This window comes from Lepidothrix coronata, unplaced genomic scaffold (assembly GCF_001604755.1).
Source record: "Lepidothrix coronata isolate B3197 unplaced genomic scaffold, Lepidothrix_coronata-1.0 Scaffold199, whole genome shotgun sequence".
Lineage (NCBI taxonomy): Eukaryota > Metazoa > Chordata > Aves > Passeriformes > Pipridae > Lepidothrix > Lepidothrix coronata.
The window spans coordinates 1,285,773-1,304,489 of record NW_016690379.1 but is presented as its reverse complement, the minus strand read 5'-3'; the positions used below and the strand labels follow the sequence as shown (position 1 = coordinate 1,304,489).

Below are 18,717 nucleotides of genomic sequence, written 5' to 3'. Positions count from 1 at the left end.
ACAGGTCATGGTTTCCTCGGAGCTCCTTGAAGCAGAAATGTCCCCCCTGAGCCTCCCTTGTCCGTGTCCCCCCAGTGCCCAGTGATTTTCCAGCCAGGACCTGGCTGACTCTCCCTGCAAACCCCAGTGTCCCTGTGCCCATGAACCCTCATTGGTGGCATCGCTGTGACTCCCCCCTTCTCTTTATTAAGTGCCATCAGGATTTAAATTAAAACTTATCACCAGCTGGGAGCAAATGAACCCCTGCATCACGTTTTACAGGATCCATCTGCCAGGGAGGAGAGGGGACCCCGGGGGGCTGGTTCCCTTCAGCAGGGCTTGGGGGGCAGCTGGAAGCCCCCCTGGGGGTGCCACGGGCGGGACACGGGGGCCGGTGCTCAGCTGGAACACGCCATCCCAAACACACGCTCCTGGAAACCGCGGCAAGGGAAGGGCTTATTTTAAATTATTAATTGGCTTTGTTTTTAAACACGGGCTGGGAGCAGCCTCCGCAGCAGAAGGAATTGTTCCCGAGCGCCAGCCCTCCGGCGGGCCGGCCGTGTGCGCGCCGAGCCCGCCGCGCTTGGCTGCCAGAGAAAGACGTGATTGTTGTCATCGAGCCTCCGTCCCGGCCCTCCCGGCCCTCCCAGCCCTCCGCCCCCCGCGCTCCCACCGCCCTCGGCTCCCAGGAACAAAACCCCCGCGCTCGGCCCGGGCTCGCTCGTGGCGGAGAGAGAGGAGGAGGAGGAGGAGGAGGAGGAGGAGGGAGACAGCCAGAGAGAGACTTGTCTTGGGGATTAATAAGAGGCAGGAGGAGGGAGAGGTGCACACAGGTAAGCTCTGGGCAGGTGTTTTCCTCCAGGCTCTTCTCACCTTGCCTGAGCCTCTGACCCAGGACTCTGCGCTGGTCCACGATGCTCCTGCCCTCTCCAGCCTCCCTTACATCCACAGCAGCATCTGTTCTTCCCTTTTTCTCCTCTCCTCTTGTTGGTTTTTCTGTTCTGCACCAGTTGGAGTCTTTGTTCTCTCCCTTTGCTCTGGTTGTAGGAGTTTTTCTCGGTGTGGGGCAGTTTGGGGTGGAGGGGGGGGGGACTGGGGGCTGCAGAGTCCCACAGAGGTCCCTGTGTGACAGAGTTGCAGTTACTGCCAGGAGGTTTTTGAGAGAGGGGGTGAGGACCCCTTTGTGTGTCCCCCCCACCGACCTGAGCTCTCACACACTCACAACCCCCCGCACGTTTCCCTCTGGCTCTGCAGCCAAGCTGGGGGTGCTGGGGGGCTGCACGGCCCAAGCTGAGGGTACCAGGGGGGCTGCACGGCCCGAGCTGGGGGTACCAGGGGGTCTGCACAGCCCGAGCCGTGCCCAGAACTGTCCCCTGCCTTGGGAAGCAGGAGGGAAAACATGCAAGGATTGTGGGGGGGGAGGCTGAGAGGAGAACGGACACCTCGGGAGCCAGGAGCGCTTCCAGGAGCCTCCGGGAGCATCGGGTCACCTTGTCCTTCCTTGTGCACGATCTGAGGACACGGCCGGGGCTCGGGGGGCTGCGGGGTCCTGCTCTCGTGGGAGGGGGGCTGTGCCGGGGTGGGGAGAACGGGGGGGGGGGCAGCATTGATCTGCTCCGAGAGCGAGGTGGGAGCGAGCAGTCCGACAGCGCCAGGGCCACCTCCAACAAGCTGGTTTTCTGCCCAAAATGTAGGTGGTAAAGCCCTTCTTTCCTGCCTGGATCACACACAGCATTCCCAGGGCACGTAATCCCACTTTTCCTCATGGAGATGGGAGCCAGCTCAGCTCCAGGCAGGCGGAGAGGGGCAGCCCCCTCCCTGCACACCCCCCCGGGGGTCCCGTTTGGAGCCGACTCTTTGTCTCCGCTCCGGCAGGAGCCGATGGGAGGAAGCAACAGGGCAGTGATGTTCGCTGAAATCCTGGGAAAAGGGTTTTATTGCTTGGAAGAGATTCATCCCAAACCTGTCCTTCCCCGCCTGTTCGAGAAGTTTAGAAAAAGCATCTACAAGGCAAAACATGGAAATTCATCCCCTTGGCACTGAAGGCGAAGCATGAGGGTTTGGAAACCTTCCTGGGATCCTACGATCCCGGCCCTGCCTTATGTGGTGCTCAGCCGACGGCATCCCAGAGCCGCCTCCCGGGACAGCGCGGAGCAGGAATGTTGGGTGTCCCTGCGTCTCGGGGAAGGAGGGGCGAGAGGTTGAGCGTTTCCACCTGGGGAGAGATAAAAGCGCAGCCGTGGGAGGTTTCCTCTGCCCTGGAAGAGGCTGGAGGGGAGGGATGAGGTGTCAGAGCAGTTTCCCACCCTGAGGGGAAGCGGAGCGGGGTGAGGTGGCTGTCGGGGGGGAGCGGGGCATGTGTGGGGTCCGCGCTGCCGGCGCTTTGGCAGCATCTTCTCCCCTGGTTTGCTTTTGTCTGTGTCCAGCCGGTTCCACCGTGTGTGGCAGAGGGATGCGCGGGCAGGCTGAGCCGGGAGCAGCGCTGGGAAGGGTCGGGACATGCAGGGAGGGAGGAGGAAAGGGAGGAATTGCTGACACGGAGAAGGCAGCGGGAAAGGTGTTCCCTGCCAGGGCTGCCTTCCCACGGACCCTGCGGTGGGAGGAGGTGGCTGGAGGGAGCAAAGAACGGGATGAGCCTTTCGCAACGGGTCTGGTGACTGTGGTACAGCGAGGAAACGCTCCTGGCACGCAGGAGCCCCTCGTTGTTGTCCCCATGTCCCGCGGCCCTTGGCTGAGCCCAAAACTGCTGCAGAGCCCAGGAGCGTGTCCGAGCTGCTCCCTGGCAGGGTCTCCTGGGACCCCTGTCCCTGCAGGACACACACCATCCCTGCAGAAGGAATGCAGCAGGACCGAGCCGCCGCCGCTGCCTCGGCCGTGTGCCGGCTCCAGAGAGGCTGCTGTGGCTCCGCTGCTCCCTGGGAAAGGGCTGGGAAAGGGCGAGAACAGCGGGATGTTGCATCAGGGCTGTGCTTCCCCGGGGACCCTGGGGACGCCTGGGTGACAGCCTGGCTGCCCTCCCCTCGGAGGACGGCCTTTTCCATGATTCCCAGCGCTTCAGAGCCGCTGGATAAAGGGCTCCCTGTTCGGTTCAGCTGATCAGACCCAGACTCTTGCAGCGACACGAATGGGCTGTGGCTGTTGGACACGAGGGAAGCCAAGGAGGGAGGTTTTTCTGGATCCTTTTGGTTATTTTTAGCTTGCCCTCCTTGTTCTGCTCCGGCGTGCAAGTTCCCAAGCTGGGTGGGGGCGTTTCTCCCAGCAGGGATGATGGAAATTCCCAGTGGGGAAGGTGTGAAGGGAGCTAACAATGGACTGGAAAGGGCCCTTGTTCCAGCCATCCAGGCTCTCCCAAAGTTAAAGCTCCCTTTACCCCTCCCAGCCCCTCCACAGGAGGGGGTCCTGGACAGCTGCTGCTCCCTGCACGTCTCCCTGCTGTCAGAGCAGGGCAGGAGGCACCCAAAGGAGAGCACTGGAATTTCTGCCCGTGCCAAATACCCCCCCGTGCCCTTTCCACAGCTCCCTCTTGCCCCGGGGTGGTGGTTTCTGCCTGCCCTTGGCACCCGGCCCGGGGCTGGCAGCGAGCGCTGCTGGGAGCTGCGGGTTACTGGGAGGCAGTGAAGATAAACTATGTGGAAAGCAAACACCAGTGGCATTTGGGGCTGGAATTTCCAGCTGTTGCGCCGATTTTTTTGTCAATTGTAATGGGATGAGTGAGGGAGCAGCTGCCTCTTTCTGGGAAAAGCCCCGGGCTGGGATCTGTTGGGTGCCTTGGTCTCGCGCTCAGGCCAAGCTGGTCAGCACAGCCTGTGGCTCAGGAGGTGTCAGAACTGGTTTTGTCCATGAATTGTGCCTTTTCTCCACGCCAGGCAGTTGGTTTCCTGAATACATTCATTGCTTCATGACTTAACTTTATTCCAGTTGTGTGGATTCCTGGTGGATAGGCGGGATCTGAGCTGTCCTGTCCGTCGGGAGCGATGACAAAGGTCAAGTGGAGACGTTTGCAGAGCAGGGGCTGTGCTGGGGCTCTGGCCCTGCCGTCGGCAGCTCCTGCACAATCAGGGTGTGGGATTTGGAAGTTTGGCTTCTTGCTTTCACGCCAGTAAATTCAACTGGATGGAGAACAGACTTCCAACTGTGCCGGGTCCAGGGAGAGCTGGCTTTGAACCCTCCAGTGTGGTGGAGGCAATTGTAAGGCCTGTGGTGGCCCCAGGCCTGTTGCATCCCCGTTATTCTGAAGGCAGGGCTCTCAGCTGGATTCCTGCAGATTGCTTGGGAGTGGGTCCTGCTTTCCCCAGGGAAGAGCTGTGGCTTTGCAGGGAGAGGCTGGTGGGGACCAGCAGAGGAGGGTGGTGGCAGTGCTGGCCCTGCCCAGTGCCACAGGCAGAGGGGCTGTGACAGTCCCCACGGGGATGTGGCAGCAGATAAAAGGGGCTGCATCTGCCTCCTGACACTTCCCTTCTGTGCTGACAAATGGCACAGGATGTGTCACCCTCCAGCCTGGATTTCTGGCTCGGTGACTGTTCCTGCTCTGTGCCGAGTCCCTAAACATCTGCAGTGCTAAATCTTGCTGTGGAGGGGGATGGTGCAGGCTCAGCCAGCTCCTGACACCAGCAGGGTCACAGCTCTGCCCTGGGACATGGCTGGGTGGCCCAGGCTGAGCATCACTCCCGGGTGGAGGGAGCCCAGCACCCGGATCACAGCGTGTCCCAGCTGGGATATCCTGTCCCAGCTGGAATGTCCTGTCCCATCTGCCTCCTCACCTCTGGGTGAGGTGAGGGCCAAACCCAGAGTTCAGCCCCCGCTGCTCCCCTGGGCCTTGGGGGAGTCAGAATCCAGGTCTGAGTTTTGGAGCAGAGGCAAAATCCTATGGAATGGTCAGGGACAAGGTGGGCAGAGGGTGCAGGGTTGGCTGTGGCTGGGGAAGGAGCGGGATGTGAAGGAATGGGGAGGGGACATCCCCACATCCCTGTCATGAGCTGGCCCGTTCTCTGCAGCTGAATCTGGACTCTTGGAGACAGAAGCACGTCCACCCCCAGCAGGGACCTCCTGCAGCATGGCTGGGCTGAGGGTCTGGCAGCATTTGGCTCCACGGCTCTCCCCCTGATCCTCCTCCCCCCAGCGAGATGCCAGAGCCCTGATTGGAACCAGCCGGCCTGGGAGGAGTGTGGGGTTAAACAGAGCCAGATGGGAGCTGAGCAGGCAGAGAGGAGAGGAACAGGCTGGGCCTGGGGGGGGAGTGAGAACAGGAGCTTTTCTTGGAGAAAGTCAATTACTTGGAGCCCCAGGAATGCGTGGGATCGCTTCAAAGGGAGCCGGGCTGGCAAAGGCAGCCCTGGGAGCAGTGGCACATCCCTGGGTAGGATGTGGACTCCACGTGGGAAGCTGTAGGCAAAGGGGATTGGTGTGGCCCCAACCCTGACCCTACCCCTGGTCCCTGTGGCCACGATGGCAGTGAATCCCACTCTGCTGTGTTGCATGGGAAAGCTGGAAGAGCCTGATTTTGCTCCAAAATCAGCATCACCAGCTCCAGCATCACCAAAGGCTTCTCCCATCCCAGCAGCACTTGCTTCCACAGCAGACACCCCGTTTCCTCATCTTCCTTTGGCTCTCATCATCTTCCTCCCTCCCATCTCACCCCATTCTCTCTCCCACCCTTCCATCTGCCTGGCCCTGCATCCAGCTTGGCTCTGATCCCGCCGGGGTGACAAGTCCTGCCGGGAAGAGCCTGGCGAGCACCCCGAGGAATGTGCCCAGGAAACCCACCCCCAGCCTGCCCTGCTCCAGCTGGCCCTGGCGAGTCGGAGCATCCAGAGCACCTTCTGCACGGGGCTGTCTGGGGAGCTCATCTGCAACCAGCTGGATCCCTCCACCCTCCGAGGCATCAGCTGGAGAGCTCCCAGCCAGTCTGGCAGGGATGATCACTGCTGTTCCAGGCAGCAGCAGGGAGAGCAGAGAGGGGACAGGCAGCTCTGTGGGCTTGATAAGGACCCAGAGAAGAGGGAGGGGTGACAAGGTGTTGGGCTGGCGTCCAGGAGAAACTCTGGCTCAGGGCACACAGAGACCTCGCTTGGTCCCTCCCTATCTCCCACTTCTCCAGTGTTTCTCCCCAAATAACCATCCCTGCAGCGGGACTGGAGGTGATGGATGGGTTATTTGGGCAGCACAGGGAGCTGAAGAGCCAAACACCTTCGGTGCTGCCCATGTGTAAACTTGCAAATGCCCTTTTTATCACTCAGCCTTGAGAAAGGGCTGAGCTGCCTCCCAGCCTGGTCCCTCAGCGCAGGGCCATCCATCTCTGCTGCCCTGCTAACTGCTGCTGGCCTCCCGACACCAATCCACAGCCAATTTCCTACTGAATCATTGATTTGCTGGCTTAAGTGCAAAATTGAGCTTAATCCATCACGGCCTCTGAAGGACCAAGCCATCCTTTGCGGAGGGGGGACGGTGCTGCCCTCCCGGGGGGGGGGGCCCAGGCTCTGTGGGGTGGTGCTGAGGGTGGCATGTGAAAAAAAAAAACCCAAATCAAATGATAAAATCCAGCACCCCCCACAGCATGAGGCTGAGCCAGAGAGAGGGACCTCAGCGACTCGTGCTCTGGAGGGGGGTTGGATTTGGAGATGACTTCCAAAGGGAAGGAGGGAAAACAGCAGGTTATTGGGGGGTAAATTCCTGCCTGTCGGTGGTGGGGAGGTGATGCAGCACCTAAATTGGGCCGGTTTTACACTGCTTAACCCACCTCTTGTTGCCTCCCTCAGGGAAACACCTGGACCATGAAGGTGGCCCTCAGGTTGCTTCTCCCACTCGTTCTCGTGCTGGTCTGGGGGGTGAGCGGGCAGCGGAGGAAACCCCCCCGCAAACCCACCCGCCCGCCCCCGCCCTTCGTGGAGCCCGTGGAGCCCACAGAGCTGCCCCCACCCCTGCCCCCGGGCCCCCCCTCCGTCTTCCCAGACTGCCCCCGGGAATGCTACTGCCCCCCGGACTTCCCGTCCGCCCTGTACTGCGACAGCCGCAACCTGCGCAAGGTGCCCGTCATCCCGCCCCGCATCCACTACCTCTACCTGCAGAACAACTTCATCGACGACCTGCCCGAGGAGTCCTTCAGGAACGCCACCGGCCTCAAATGGGTCAACCTCGACAACAACCGCATCCGGAAGGTGGACAGGCGGGTGCTGGAGAAGCTGGAAAACCTCATCTTCCTCTACATGGAGAAGAACCAGCTCAAGGAGGTGCCCGCCTTCCTGCCGCCCAACCTGGAGCAGCTGCGGCTGAGCAGGAACCAGATCTCCAAGATCCCCGCCGGGGTCTTCAACAAGCTGGAGAACCTGGTGCTCTTGGATCTGCACCACAACAAGCTGAGCGATGGGGTCTTCAACAAAAACACCTTCAAGGGACTCAAGAACCTCATGCAACTCAACCTGGCCCACAACATCCTGAGGAAGATGCCCCCCGGGGTGCCCAGTGCCATCCACCAGCTCTTCCTGGACAGGAACAACATCGAGGACATCCCCAGTGACTACTTCAAGGAGTTCCCCAACCTGGCGTTCATCCGGCTCAACTACAACCAGATCTCTGACAAGGGGCTCCCCAAGGACTCCTTCAACCTCACCAACCTGCTGGTGCTGCACCTGGCCCACAACAAGCTCACCAACGTCCCCTTCATCAGCCCCAAGCTGGAGCACCTCTACCTGAACAACAACTCCATCGAGAGTGAGTTCCACTGGCTGTGCTGAGGTCTGGGGGGGAGGATGGGCTCGAGGATGGGAAGTGTTTTGTTGGAGAGCTCGTTCTCACCCCGTGGGACGTGAACCCTGCAAAGGGGGCTGTAGTGGTGAGATGAGCTGGGAGCTCCAAGGTGAACAGGGAGTGATGGGGATGGCTCTGCATGCGGGGAAGGAGGAGCAGAGCTCAATTCCCCCTGGTTGTCATGGGCAGCTCTTCTTTGGGGCCACCTGGCCATCTAAACAGCTCCTTCCCCAGCAGGGCACAGAAATGGGGGGATTTTAAAAGGAGAGCCTGTGCACATATTTTAGGAACAGATGCCAAACACACAGTCAAGATGGTTAGAAATAGCCCAGCTCAGCTCCCGAGCTGAGCCTGCAGGGAGGGAACAGGGAGAACAAGGCTGAGCTGGAGCTGCCTTGGCAGAGCAGCCGGGGCCTTTCACACCCTTCCAGGCACAGCTCTGCAATTCCATGGGAGAGGTGCCGGCCTGGAAATGTGTAAACAGAGCGAGCACAGATGAGCAGACAGAAATTCAGCACTCCCATTCAGCCTTCCAGTGCCTTGAGGGGCTCAGAGGGAGCTGGAGAGGGACTTTGGACAAGGGATGGAGGGACAGGACACAGGGAATGGCTTCCCACTGCCAGAGGGAGGGTTACTTGGCATATTGAGGAGAAATTGTTCCCTGTGAGAGTGGGGAGGCCCTGGCACAGTTTGCCCAGAGAAGCTGTGGCTGCTCCATCCCTGGAATTGTCCAAGACCAGGTTGGACGGGGCTCAGAGCAATGTGGTCTGGTGGGAAGGTGTCCCTGCCCATGGCAGGGGGTGGAACTGGGTGAACTTTAAGGTCCCTTCCAACCCAAACTATTCCATGATTCTATGAATCCTGGTCTCTCCAGATGTTTCTGCTATCAGAGGGGCTGTTTGGAAGCAAGGGCAGGATGCTGTGAAAAGTGTCTGGTTCAAATGCTGGTTAATCTGCATTTTCCTCAAACACCACCGAAGTGGAGCTGGGGGGACCTTGGGGTGAAGGTGGTGACTCCTGCTGGCCTCACCCACACCAGCACCCAGGTTCTGCTACCACTTTCCATGGAGAGGTGCCCCGTGCACACCGTGTCCCAGCTTTTCTTTGCCTATTTTGCCCAGTCTTTGTAAGGTTTCAGTCCCTGGAGCCGGGTAATGACATAAGAATCCCTGGGTTTATTTTCCCCAATGCAGTCCCTGGGGTGGGGAGGGACACGTGGAACTCCAGAAGCGAGCAATGAGCTGGGCACTGACGTTATCTCCAGCAGAGCGGGGCTGGAGCAGCTTTCCTTGATGTTTCTGTGGAGGCTCAGGGCTGGCTGGGCAGGTTTCATGTGCCAAACGATGCCTTTTCTCTCTGCAATGACACCGCATCCCTCGCCGCGCCTCGCGCGAACGCGACCTACTTCGGCTCTGATCAAAGGCAAGATCTTCCTGTGCCGGCTTCGGGAAGAGGCTGGGGGTTGTCCCCCTTGGCAGCAAAGCAAAACCCCCAAATGGGGTTCAACACGCAGGCAGGGAGGGGGGCTGCAGCGTCCTCTGTGCCTCCCTTCCCTCTAACCTGCCTCCCGCCCTCCCTCTCTCCCCGCAGAGATCAACGGGACGCAGATCTGCCCCACCTCGCTCGTGTCCATCCAGGACTTCTCCCCCTCGGACCTGGACGGCGTGCCCCGGCTCCGGTACCTGCGGCTGGACGGGAACCTCCTGAAGCCCCCCATCCCCTTGGACCTGATGATGTGTTTCCGCCTCCTGCAGTCCGTGGTGTTCTAGCCCTGCCCCTCCTCCCCCAGGACTCGGCTTTGCACAGAGACTTCACCCCCGCCGGTGTTTGACACGTGGGACCCCCTTTGCCTCCCTCTGCCCCTGCTCTCCCCCTGCCTCCCTTCCTTTCCTTTCCCCCTTTCCTCCCCTGCAGTGGCCGTGGACACACGTGGCACGTGCACCCTTGGGGACCACTGTCTGCAGGACGGCACCGTGTCCCCGCAGCCACCCCGGGTCACAGCATCAGCCCAGGGTGGCTGCCACGCTCACCCCAGCTCCCTGCCTGGGGGTCCTGCCTTCTCTGCCCTCCCCCAGGCCGACCCCGGAGCTGGCTCCGTCTCTCCCTTTCCACCCGGCAGAGTTTCAGGAGGTTGGATCGGGCCCAAGCCAGGAGCATCTGCAGGTGGAGCTGCTGGACTCGGGTCACATCCCTGCTCTGGGTGGCTGCACCCCGAGAGCCCGTGGTGTCCCTGGGGAACAGTCCCCCGTGGCAGAGGTGGAGCAGGGATGGCCTGGGCTGGTGGTTGGAGGTGCAGGATCCCAGTCAGGTGGGATCCGTGGAGGTGGAGGGGGGCTGGATCTGTGGAACATCCCAGGGTGCCGGGCAAGGGACACGCTCCTCTCACCTGGGCCCTTCTGGGGGCTTTTGGCTCCACAGTGCTCTGGAGAACGAGGATCTAAATCCCTGGGGGAGGTGTGGATTTGCCAGGATGGAGCGGGGAGGGTTTGGGGCCCCTGCACTGGAGCTGGGCTCTGCTGTGCCCTGCGGGGTCACACCCCCCCCTCAGCCACCTCCACACCCCCTCCTCTGCACAACCAGCCCCTTCCCAGCTTCCATCCCTCCATGGACTGATGCTGCTCCCCCAGCAGTGCTGAGCCCCATCCCAGCACCCTGCATCCTTCCCCCGATCCGGGGGGATTCAGGGCTCAGTGCCCTCCCCTCTGCAGGCAGCACCCAACACCCAGGACCCCAATGCCAACACCCTGCCCCGGGCAGGGATCCCCCAGAGCAGTGCCAGCTGCTCTCCAGCAGTGCCAGCAGGACACTTGTCCTTGTTTTTAGGTCCCTGGGCCCAGATGCTGACACGGGTGTAAACCCAGGCTGGGCTGATCTGTGGGGGTCTCACAGCTCCCCTGCCCTGAATTCCACCTCCTGAAAGTTTCACTCTCAGTTGCTCTCTGGAACCAAGCACACAGGAGTGGTTTTGCCATTTTTATTAGGGAAAAAAAGGGAAGAAAAAGAAAAAGGAAGGATTACTCTTTGGAAAAGCTATTTTTGTCCCCGTTCTCCCTGTCCTCACATGTATCGCTTCCCTCTTTGATAGCTGTACCTGCATATATAGGGTGTCCGGGTTTAGGGGGATTATTCTCTTCTTTTCTTCCTGATTCTCAGGATTTGGATTTAAGGCCGAGCATTAGAGGGAAAAAAAAATCCAACTGCAATAAGCATTAAAGCAATAAACCAAAGAAACCTCCTTTGTGTTCAGCCACCAAAACCGACCCTTCCCTGAGATGGGCACGGACGGGCACCGTGTCCTGCTCCCTGGGAATGGGACAGGGATGCTCCCCACAGCCTGGGGACTCAACAGCCACCCCTTTCCACTAATTAAAACCCTGTGCTAATTGAGGCTTGTTTTCTCAGGACAAAAGCCTCTTCTCCAAATCTTCCTGCAGTTGGCTTTGTTGGGTTCGACAGGTTTCAGCCTCAAACCCGGAGCCCCTATGTATATATTTATATATAATGTGTATATAGACTGGTAGACTGTACAGATATATCTAGAGACATATGTACCTCTCGACTGATTTCAACTTAATGGTATTTTCACTCCTACTCTCCCCAGCAGTGAAAATAAAATGATTCACAAGGGACCCAGAGCCGCAGTTGGATCTGCCTCTCTCTGATCCATCCTCATCCTCTCTCATCCTCCATCCTCAGGTGTGGGAGCTGCTGCTTCATTCAGGACCAGATTTCCTCCGTTGGGGCCAATTCCCAACAGTTGGAGCCTGTGAGACCCTGGGGGGTCGGTGGGCTCTGGGGTTTGGGGTGTGCACTCCTTGAACCAACGATGGTTTAGGTTAGAATTTGGGAAGAAATTCCTCCCTGCGAGGGTGGGCAGGCCCTGGCACAGGTTGGCCAGAGAAGCTGTGGCTGCCCCATCCCTGGAAGTGTCCAAGGCCAGGTTGGACGGGGCTTGGAGCAACCTGGGCTAGTGGAAGGTGTCCCTGCCCATGGCAGGGGGTGGAATGAGATGATCCATAAGATCCCTCCCAACTCAAACCAGTCTGTGGTTCAATTTGGACTCACAGGTGTCAAAGCAGCCTCCACATCTGCAGCGTGGTTCGTGGACCATGTGCCTGCATTAATGAGCATCTCTGCTAATTACAAGAGCCTGATCTTGGCTGCAGCTCCCAGGGCTGTGGCTGCTGGTGGGTGTCACTGTCCCTGCGAAGCGCCGGGAGAAGGTGACGGCTGCATGTCAGGGTGGGCGTGTGAACTCCTGCTGAGCTGCCCCGTGTCACCAGGGAAGCCCTACAGACATCCCCAGGGTGAGTTTTCCAGCCTCAGGGCGCACACCAGGGAGGAGGCATCTCTCCCGCCCCCAGCCACGAGCCGGGATCCATCGCCGGGCTCGGGCGCGTGTTTCCACACGAGCACGGTGGGTGTAGGCAGCGACTTCTCCTTCTGCCCATCGCCTGAGCTGCAGCAAACCTCCTCTCGCGGCTGCTCTCCCCACGTGGATCCCGAGCAGGGAGGGAGGACGGGCCGTGGGCGAGGGTGTGAGCGCGGGGGCTGTGCCGGGGGGCTGCTCACGGGAGCGCGCAGGGTGAGTGTGAGAGTGTGTGTGAGTGTGTGTGTGTATGTGTGTGTGAGTGTGTGTGCAGAGCAGGCACAGGCAGCCACCTCCCCTTAAGATCGCTGTATTTTGTAACCAGGACGTGAATCACCCACCCCCAGGTGTGTTTTTGCTCCCTGGGTAAGTCAGCCCTGTCTCCTGTGGGAGCCGAGCTCCCCAAAAACGGGGGGGGGGGGGCCCGTTTCTTCTCCCTGCAAACAGTCGCTGCCACCGTGGGGGTGGGACTGGGAAGCCCCCCCCCCTCGCCGTGTGTGTTGTGGGGTCACTGGGAAAGCTGGAACACCCTCATTAGTGGGGGCTGCGAGGGGCACCCCAGAGTCTTCTCAGTGCGGTGGGTGCTGGGAGGGGCTGGATTTGGTGAGAGGCACTTCGGAGCGGGGGGAATTTTGCTCAACTCAAGCCCCCTCGCAGCTGGTGACCCCCCCCCCAGCCCGTTTGTGGGCGCCTGACGGGACCCCCCGCGATGGGAGGGTTTGCACGGCCCCGTCGGGGGATGCCGCGCACACGGAGACCCTTCGGGTCGTGCCGTCCTTGCAGGGCTTTGCCGCGGCCGCTCAGTGGCCTCCGGGGACGAGGAAAGAACGGGGACAAGGGCAGGACTGCAGCTGCTTCTCCAGGGCAGCAAAGCAGCTGCCCCGGGGACCCCCCTGTGCCCCGAGGGACCCCGAGGGCCAGCGCAGGCTTTGGCTTTGCCGCAGTCCCCCCCCCCTCAGCTGCCACATCGCCTCCATCACGGTGGCCACCGAGCCGCCTAATGAGGGGCTTAGCGCGGATTAGAGGCCGCTCCGTGCTGAGCGGGGCCGGGGGGCTCGCCGCGGGCTGGGGGGCTGCGGGGGCGCGGACGAAGCTCGTTCCCGCCGGCGGGGAGGGGAGGGGGGGCTGCGGGGGTGTCCCCGCCCGCCCAGCGGGCACCGGCAGATGGGTGAGCGGCGGTGGGTGGGTGGGTGCGTGGGCCGGGAGCTGCCTGCGGGAGACGGGAACATTTTCGCGGCGGTGGGTGGGTGGGCGATGGACGCGCGTGCACGAGGCTGCCCCGCGCTGCGAGGAGCTGCCGCGCACGCCCTGCCCGTCCCCGGGGTGTCCCTGGCAAACACAGCCCCCCCGAGCTGAGCCCTAGGTGGGTGTAGGAGTCCCCCCGCCCCAGGGCACGTGGGTGCACACGGGGGGGATGGGGGATGTCTCCCATCCTACCCCGGGGAGGGGAGCAGCACTGACACCCCCCCCCCCGTATCCCTTTCCCCAAACTGCCCCCAAACCACCAGAGCACAAAGGGTGGGGGGTGCTGACCCCCTCGGGAGGTGAGTCGGGGTGGATGAGCTGAGTGTCCCCGGCTGTCTGGCTGCTGGGATGGGGCTGTGCCACACCGTCCCCAGGGCTGGGATGCTCACTGGGCCCCCCCCAGCTGAAACCCGGATCAGCAAGGGGGGTCGTGCCCGGTGCTTGGCCCTTCCTGCATCCCTGGGGATGGACACGGCTGGAAATCGCTCTCTGCTGGCAGGGCTTGGGCCTCTCGAGGCAGGGACGACGCCGGGGCAGGGAGCACATTCCCCATCCCTCCCACCCCATCCCGTTCCCCCACAGCCCCAGATACCCGGCTGGGCTGTTGGAGGACAGCCACTATTGGGGCTGGCTCGCCCCTGGGGACAATATAAGTTCCCAGCAGGGGGGTTCTGGCTTGATTGGCCGCATCCTGCCTCTCCCCTCGGCGGCGGCCATGCCAGACCCCTCCGTGCAGCCCCCCTCCTCCTCTCCATGCATTAAAAGCCCGGCAGCCCTTCCCCAGCCAGCGCACCAGCCCGTGGAGCCGAGCGGGGCTCTCCCACGCCGAGGAGGAGGGGACGGGGGTACGTCCATGCCGCCTTCCTTTGGCTCCTCCAGCGCCCAGCAGAGCCCCCCTGGGCTGGGGTGAGCTGGGGGGCCGGCAGGGTTGGGGGCTGGGGGGCTCAGTGCACTGGGAAGGGTTTGATCCGGGGGAAAACGGCAGGAACTGGGGAGCAGCACCCTCAGCTTGGGGTGCAAAAGCTCCGGGCTGGGTCGTTGCTTTTGCTTTTGGTTTTGGAGAGACACGTGGGAGGCTGGTGGGTGCCGGGACCCTCCTCCTGCCCTGCCGGGGGAGCCCCTGTGGACGTGCAGCCCGGTGGGAGGGAGATCCTTTGGGAATGGACTCTGGCGGGTTTGGATGTGGAGCTGCCAGGAATGTGTGGGTCCTGTGCAGGCAGCCCCTGGGCTCAGGGTCGAGTCACAGGGACCCTGTGGCCTCTGGTCCCCCCCGGATGCTGGAGGCTCAGGAGCAGCATCCTGGGATTTAGTCCTGGGGGTGGGAGCAGCAGTTCCTGGGATCCTGGGGCCATTTTTGCTCAGCTGCTGGGTTTGTTGGGCCAGTGACCAGCTTCACCCATGACCTCGGGGCCAGAGCAGGACCCCGACCCCCTCCCTGGCTCTGTTGGGCTGGGAAAGCTGGGAAGCATGGGAAGCACGGGCAGCCCTGCACGGCCACGGGGCCTCCCCTGCCCAGCCACCCAGCCGAGCATGAAATGGGCTGAACAGAAAAGGGACGTGGAGCGGCCCCGGGGCCGGGGGCTGTTTGTCCCCCACGGCTGCAGAGCAGGGCTGGCTCCAGCCACATCCCAGCTCTGCATCCCCCAGGATCACAGTCCCCAGGAGCAGTGACCCTGGCCGGGGGCAGGATGTGGAGCCTGGCCTGGCTGGGCATGGCCAGCCTGTGCCTGGGGGCAGCCTGGGCTGTGCCAGCCAAGGAGAGGAGGAAGGCCGAGAAGCCAAAAGCTGACCTGGCCCTCTATGAAAACCTGGACCTGGACAACTATGACCTGACTCTGGACAGCTACGGGGAGATCCTCGACCTGAGCAACTACGAGGAGCTCTATGACTACGGGGACCTGGCTCCCAAGGTGAGGGGGTGCAGCTGCTCCCAGGGTGAATCCCAAGGAAGGGGTTTGGTCCAAGGGTTGGATGGGGCACAGCTGCTGAACCAGCCTCTTGCACAAGCCTGCAAACCCTGGCAGCTCTCCCACCGCTCTTGCTGGTGGCAGGAAAGGCTTTACCCGACCCCATCCTCTGCCTGGTGGGAGCATCGCTGCAGGAACCTGGACTCGAGGCTTCCTGCATCCCTCTGGAAGGGGGGGGGGGTGTTGGAGAGCTGGGAGAGCTCGTCAAGGAGGAGCTGTGTTTTCAGTAAAACCCATCCAGTGCCCTCGAGCAGTGCTGCCCACCCTGGAGAGGGGAAGGGCAGGATCTGCTCAGACTCTCCCCCTCACCCCCGGGCTGTGCTTGCAGATCGAGGTTGGCACCTTGGCTCCTCGCCCCAAGGACCCCGAAACTCTCCCAGAACTGGGTGCCACGGCCGAAACCCCAAAACTGCAGCCTCCAAGCACTGCTGGTCCCGTCCACCCAGGGCCCATCCCCGTGCAGGGTGAGTGTGGAGCTCTGGGCTCGGTTCCTGTGGGATCCACCCACGTGTCCCAGGAGTGGCAGGGCTGGGGCTCTGGAGAATAAGGAGCGAGTTCTCGTGCCACCAGCAGGCAGCAGCAGCTATTTGCTCTGCCAGGCCAGTGAGGAGACAGGGTGTTGGGGGTGAGTCTTCTCACACAGCAGGCAGGAGGGCTGCAGAGAGATTTCTGGGAAACAAGAGCTCCAGCAAAGCAGCAACATTTTAATGAGCAGAGGCATTGCGACAGTCGGACAGAGTAGCAATTAGATTAGTGACAATTAAAATCCTGTAGCGAGGGATAAATATCTTTATTCATTTTCTGTCACTCAGGACTGGGACAAATTAAGTGGGAGGCAAAGGGAAATTGTTGCCTTGCTGCTTTGAACTCCTCCACTAATGGATGCAGAGTCTTGTGGGAGACTTGGACAGGAGCTGGGGGAGAGGAGAGGGAGCACGTGTGGGGGGGACATGGCTTTACCCCTCCTGCCCCCCCTGCCCGGTGTGCTGGGACCCTCAGGCAGCCGAGACAGATGTTTTGCTCGATGCAAAACTTTTTCTCTTGTTTTGTTTCATTCAGTGGCCAAACTCAGGGGGCTGGGAGAGCCCTGGGTGTGAGGCTGCTGCTTTTGGCAGCTTTACATCCTCCCTTCTCCCAGGAGAGGGATTTGGCCATGAGCAGCTCCTTTGGCTGGGAGTGTCTGGTCCTTCCCTGGGTGAGGTGCCCCGGGCTGGTCCTCCAGGGAAGGTTTTGGGGCCGTGACAGCTCTGGGTGATAAAAACTCGGTGCCCCCTCGGCATGGGCAGGGTGGGCGCGTCCCCCCACCTCCCTGCATGCTTCGGGGGGGCCGTGCCAAGGGTGCCCGTGCCCCCCCAGGGCTGCCCAGCTGCCTGCTCTGCCTGTGCATCGGCACCTCCGTGTACTGCGACGACGCCGACCTGGAGCACATCCCGGCCCTGCCCCCGGAGACCACGTACCTGTACGCCCGCTTCAACCGCATCGGGGCCGTGCGCGCCGGGGACTTCACCGGGCTGGGTACGCCGGGGCCGGGGAGGGGCTGGGAAGGGGCCAGGCCCCGAGTGGGGCGCGGGGAATAAACGCTTCTGCCTCTGTCCCTCTTCATCTCCTCCCTCCGCTCCCCCCCAGAGAAGCTGAAGCGGATAGACCTGAGCAGCAATTCCATCTCCTGGGCGGACGTGGACGCCTTCCGCCGGCTGCCCAGCCTGCAGGAGCTCATCCTGCCCGAGAACAGGCTGACGGCCCTGCCCGAGCTGCCCCGCAGCATCGTCCGCCTGGACGCCCGGCTCAACAGGATCCCCAGCGCCGGCCTCCGGCCCGAGGCGTTCCGGGTGCGTGTGGGGGTGAATCCCGGCGGGTCTGAGCCCAAACCTGCCGTGCCGAGGGGTAAAGGGATGGTCGAGCAGGGCTGGGAGCAGGGAGGTTTATCTCTCCCCTCTTCCCACAGGACCTGAAGCAGCTGCAGTTTCTCCACCTGTCCGATAACCAGCTGGATTTTATCCCGGCGCCCCTTCCCGAGAGCCTGCGCTCCCTGCACCTCCAGGTGAGGTGGGCCCGGACCCGGGTTTGTCTGCACCTGAGTCTGGCAGAGCCCACCTTTCCCTCCTCCTCCTCCCCCTTATCCCATTGATTTGTCCCTTTCCCCGCGCAGAACAACAACATCCGGACGATGCACGAGGACACGTTCTGTGACAGCCAGGACCACAGCCAGGTCCGCAGGGCGCTGGAGGACATTCGCCTGGACGGCAACCCCATCAACCTCAGCCTCTTCCCCGACGCCTACTTCTGCCTGCCCCGCCTGCCCACGGGCCGCTTCTCCTGAGCCCCAGCACTGGGAAACCCGGGGGAACATTCCCCGAGCACCCCAGAGCCCTCAGACCCTGCTGCCCGTGGAAAACGTGAGGTTAAGGCTGCTGTGTTTGACCCCAGGGTGAGCTCAGTCCCGGGGCAGAGCATGGATAATAAAGTAATAATGAAATGAGGACTTTTAAATGCGTTCAATGTCTTGTTCTCGACAGTGAGAGCAGCGGGAAGCCCTTGCCCAGCCCCAGCCCAGCAGCTGCTTTGGGAACAGTGCTGGTTTGCAAAGATGGGACTTCCCTGTGTCCCATTTCTTCAATTCCCTCCCAGGGCCTTGGGAAGACCCCTCTGGGTCAGCTTTTGGAGGTTCCTGGATAGGGGTCAGGAGCTGTATTGCTCCAGGGAGATGTTTTGGCCACATCAGGTTTGACCTGTCCCCAGCTCCATCAGGTGCAACTCCAGAGGGGTGTTGGCACATCCAGGTGTGAGCTGTGGCCACAGCTGGACTGTCCCTGTGTGCTCCCCAAGAGGATGCAATGGGAAAACCCAACAAAGGGCATCTGGAATCCCCCATCACCTCATCCCAGACCCATGGCAGTCCTGTGGCCCCAGGAACACTGGGATTTGGAATTGTCCTGGCACTAGGTGGGATCTCCAGCATGAGCCTCTGCCTGGAGGGAGAGCATCCCTGGGTTTGGGACTGCAGAGAAACCTGGAGCAGCACCAGAGCCTGGAGTCAAACAGCCCCAGGACCAGCAGGAAAATCACTCGAAGAGAGTTAAAATATCTCATATCAACCCAGCTTTCAACACCCAAAAAGAGCTGCCCAGTGGTGAGATATTTTAAATCTAATGTATTCATCCTCTATATTTTTATACACATGTAACAAACACGCACCGTGAGAGGGATGACACATCCCTGGAGATTCCAAACTCCTGAACCTAAACCACTGAGCTCAGCCCACGTCCTCCAGGCCCGGGGAGGCAAACGAAGGCGGCTGGAGAAAACCTCAGAGGAGGATCCAGCTCCTCACCCAGGGGCACCTGGAGAAAACCTCAGAGGAGGATCCAGCTCCTCACCCAGGGGCACCTGGAGAAAACCTCAGAGGAGGATCCA

The 18,717-nt window shown here is 61.2% G+C and overlaps 2 protein-coding genes across 4 annotated transcripts; both read left to right on the top strand.

Annotated features, from left to right (window-relative positions):
- The first annotated feature begins 572 nt into the window (after positions 1–572).
- PRELP (proline and arginine rich end leucine rich repeat protein) lies at positions 573–11,357 on the top strand. Its single transcript, XM_017832259.1, has 3 exons — positions 573–812; positions 6,735–7,686; positions 9,313–11,357. The coding sequence occupies exons 2-3, from the start codon at positions 6,750–6,752 to the stop codon at positions 9,489–9,491; spliced, it is 1,116 nt and encodes a 371-aa protein (XP_017687748.1). The 5' UTR covers positions 573–812; positions 6,735–6,749; the 3' UTR covers positions 9,492–11,357.
- A 962-nt stretch (positions 11,358–12,319) lies between these two features.
- Positions 12,320–17,623, top strand: OPTC (opticin). 3 transcript variants are annotated; one of them, XM_017832110.1, is made up of 7 exons: positions 12,320–12,438; positions 14,984–15,246; positions 15,632–15,767; positions 16,660–16,818; positions 16,930–17,132; positions 17,249–17,344; positions 17,453–17,623. In XM_017832110.1, the coding sequence occupies exons 2-7, from the start codon at positions 15,025–15,027 to the stop codon at positions 17,621–17,623; spliced, it is 987 nt and encodes a 328-aa protein (XP_017687599.1). In that variant the 5' UTR covers positions 12,320–12,438; positions 14,984–15,024. The 3 variants fall into 3 exon arrangements, with proteins under 3 accessions (XP_017687599.1, XP_017687598.1, XP_017687597.1); XM_017832109.1 differs by having other exon boundaries at positions 12,320–12,457; XM_017832108.1 differs by lacking the exon at positions 12,320–12,438 and adding an exon at positions 13,237–13,259.
- Positions 17,624–18,717: the final 1,094 nt, after the last annotated feature.

Bases quoted from the DNA above. Each gene is read 5' to 3' on its own strand.
- PRELP (XM_017832259.1), top strand. From the start codon at position 6,750: ATGAAGGTGGCCCTCAGGTTGCTTCTCCCACTCGTTCTCGTGCTGGTC. The intron at 7,687-9,312 runs GTGAGTTCCACT...CTCTCCCCGCAG, and splicing joins GAACAACAACTCCATCGAGA to AGATCAACGGGACGCAGATC.
- OPTC (XM_017832108.1), top strand. The intron at 15,247-15,631 runs GTGAGGGGGTGC...CTGTGCTTGCAG, and splicing joins ACGGGGACCTGGCTCCCAAG to ATCGAGGTTGGCACCTTGGC. The intron at 17,345-17,452 runs GTGAGGTGGGCC...TTCCCCGCGCAG, and splicing joins TGCGCTCCCTGCACCTCCAG to AACAACAACATCCGGACGAT.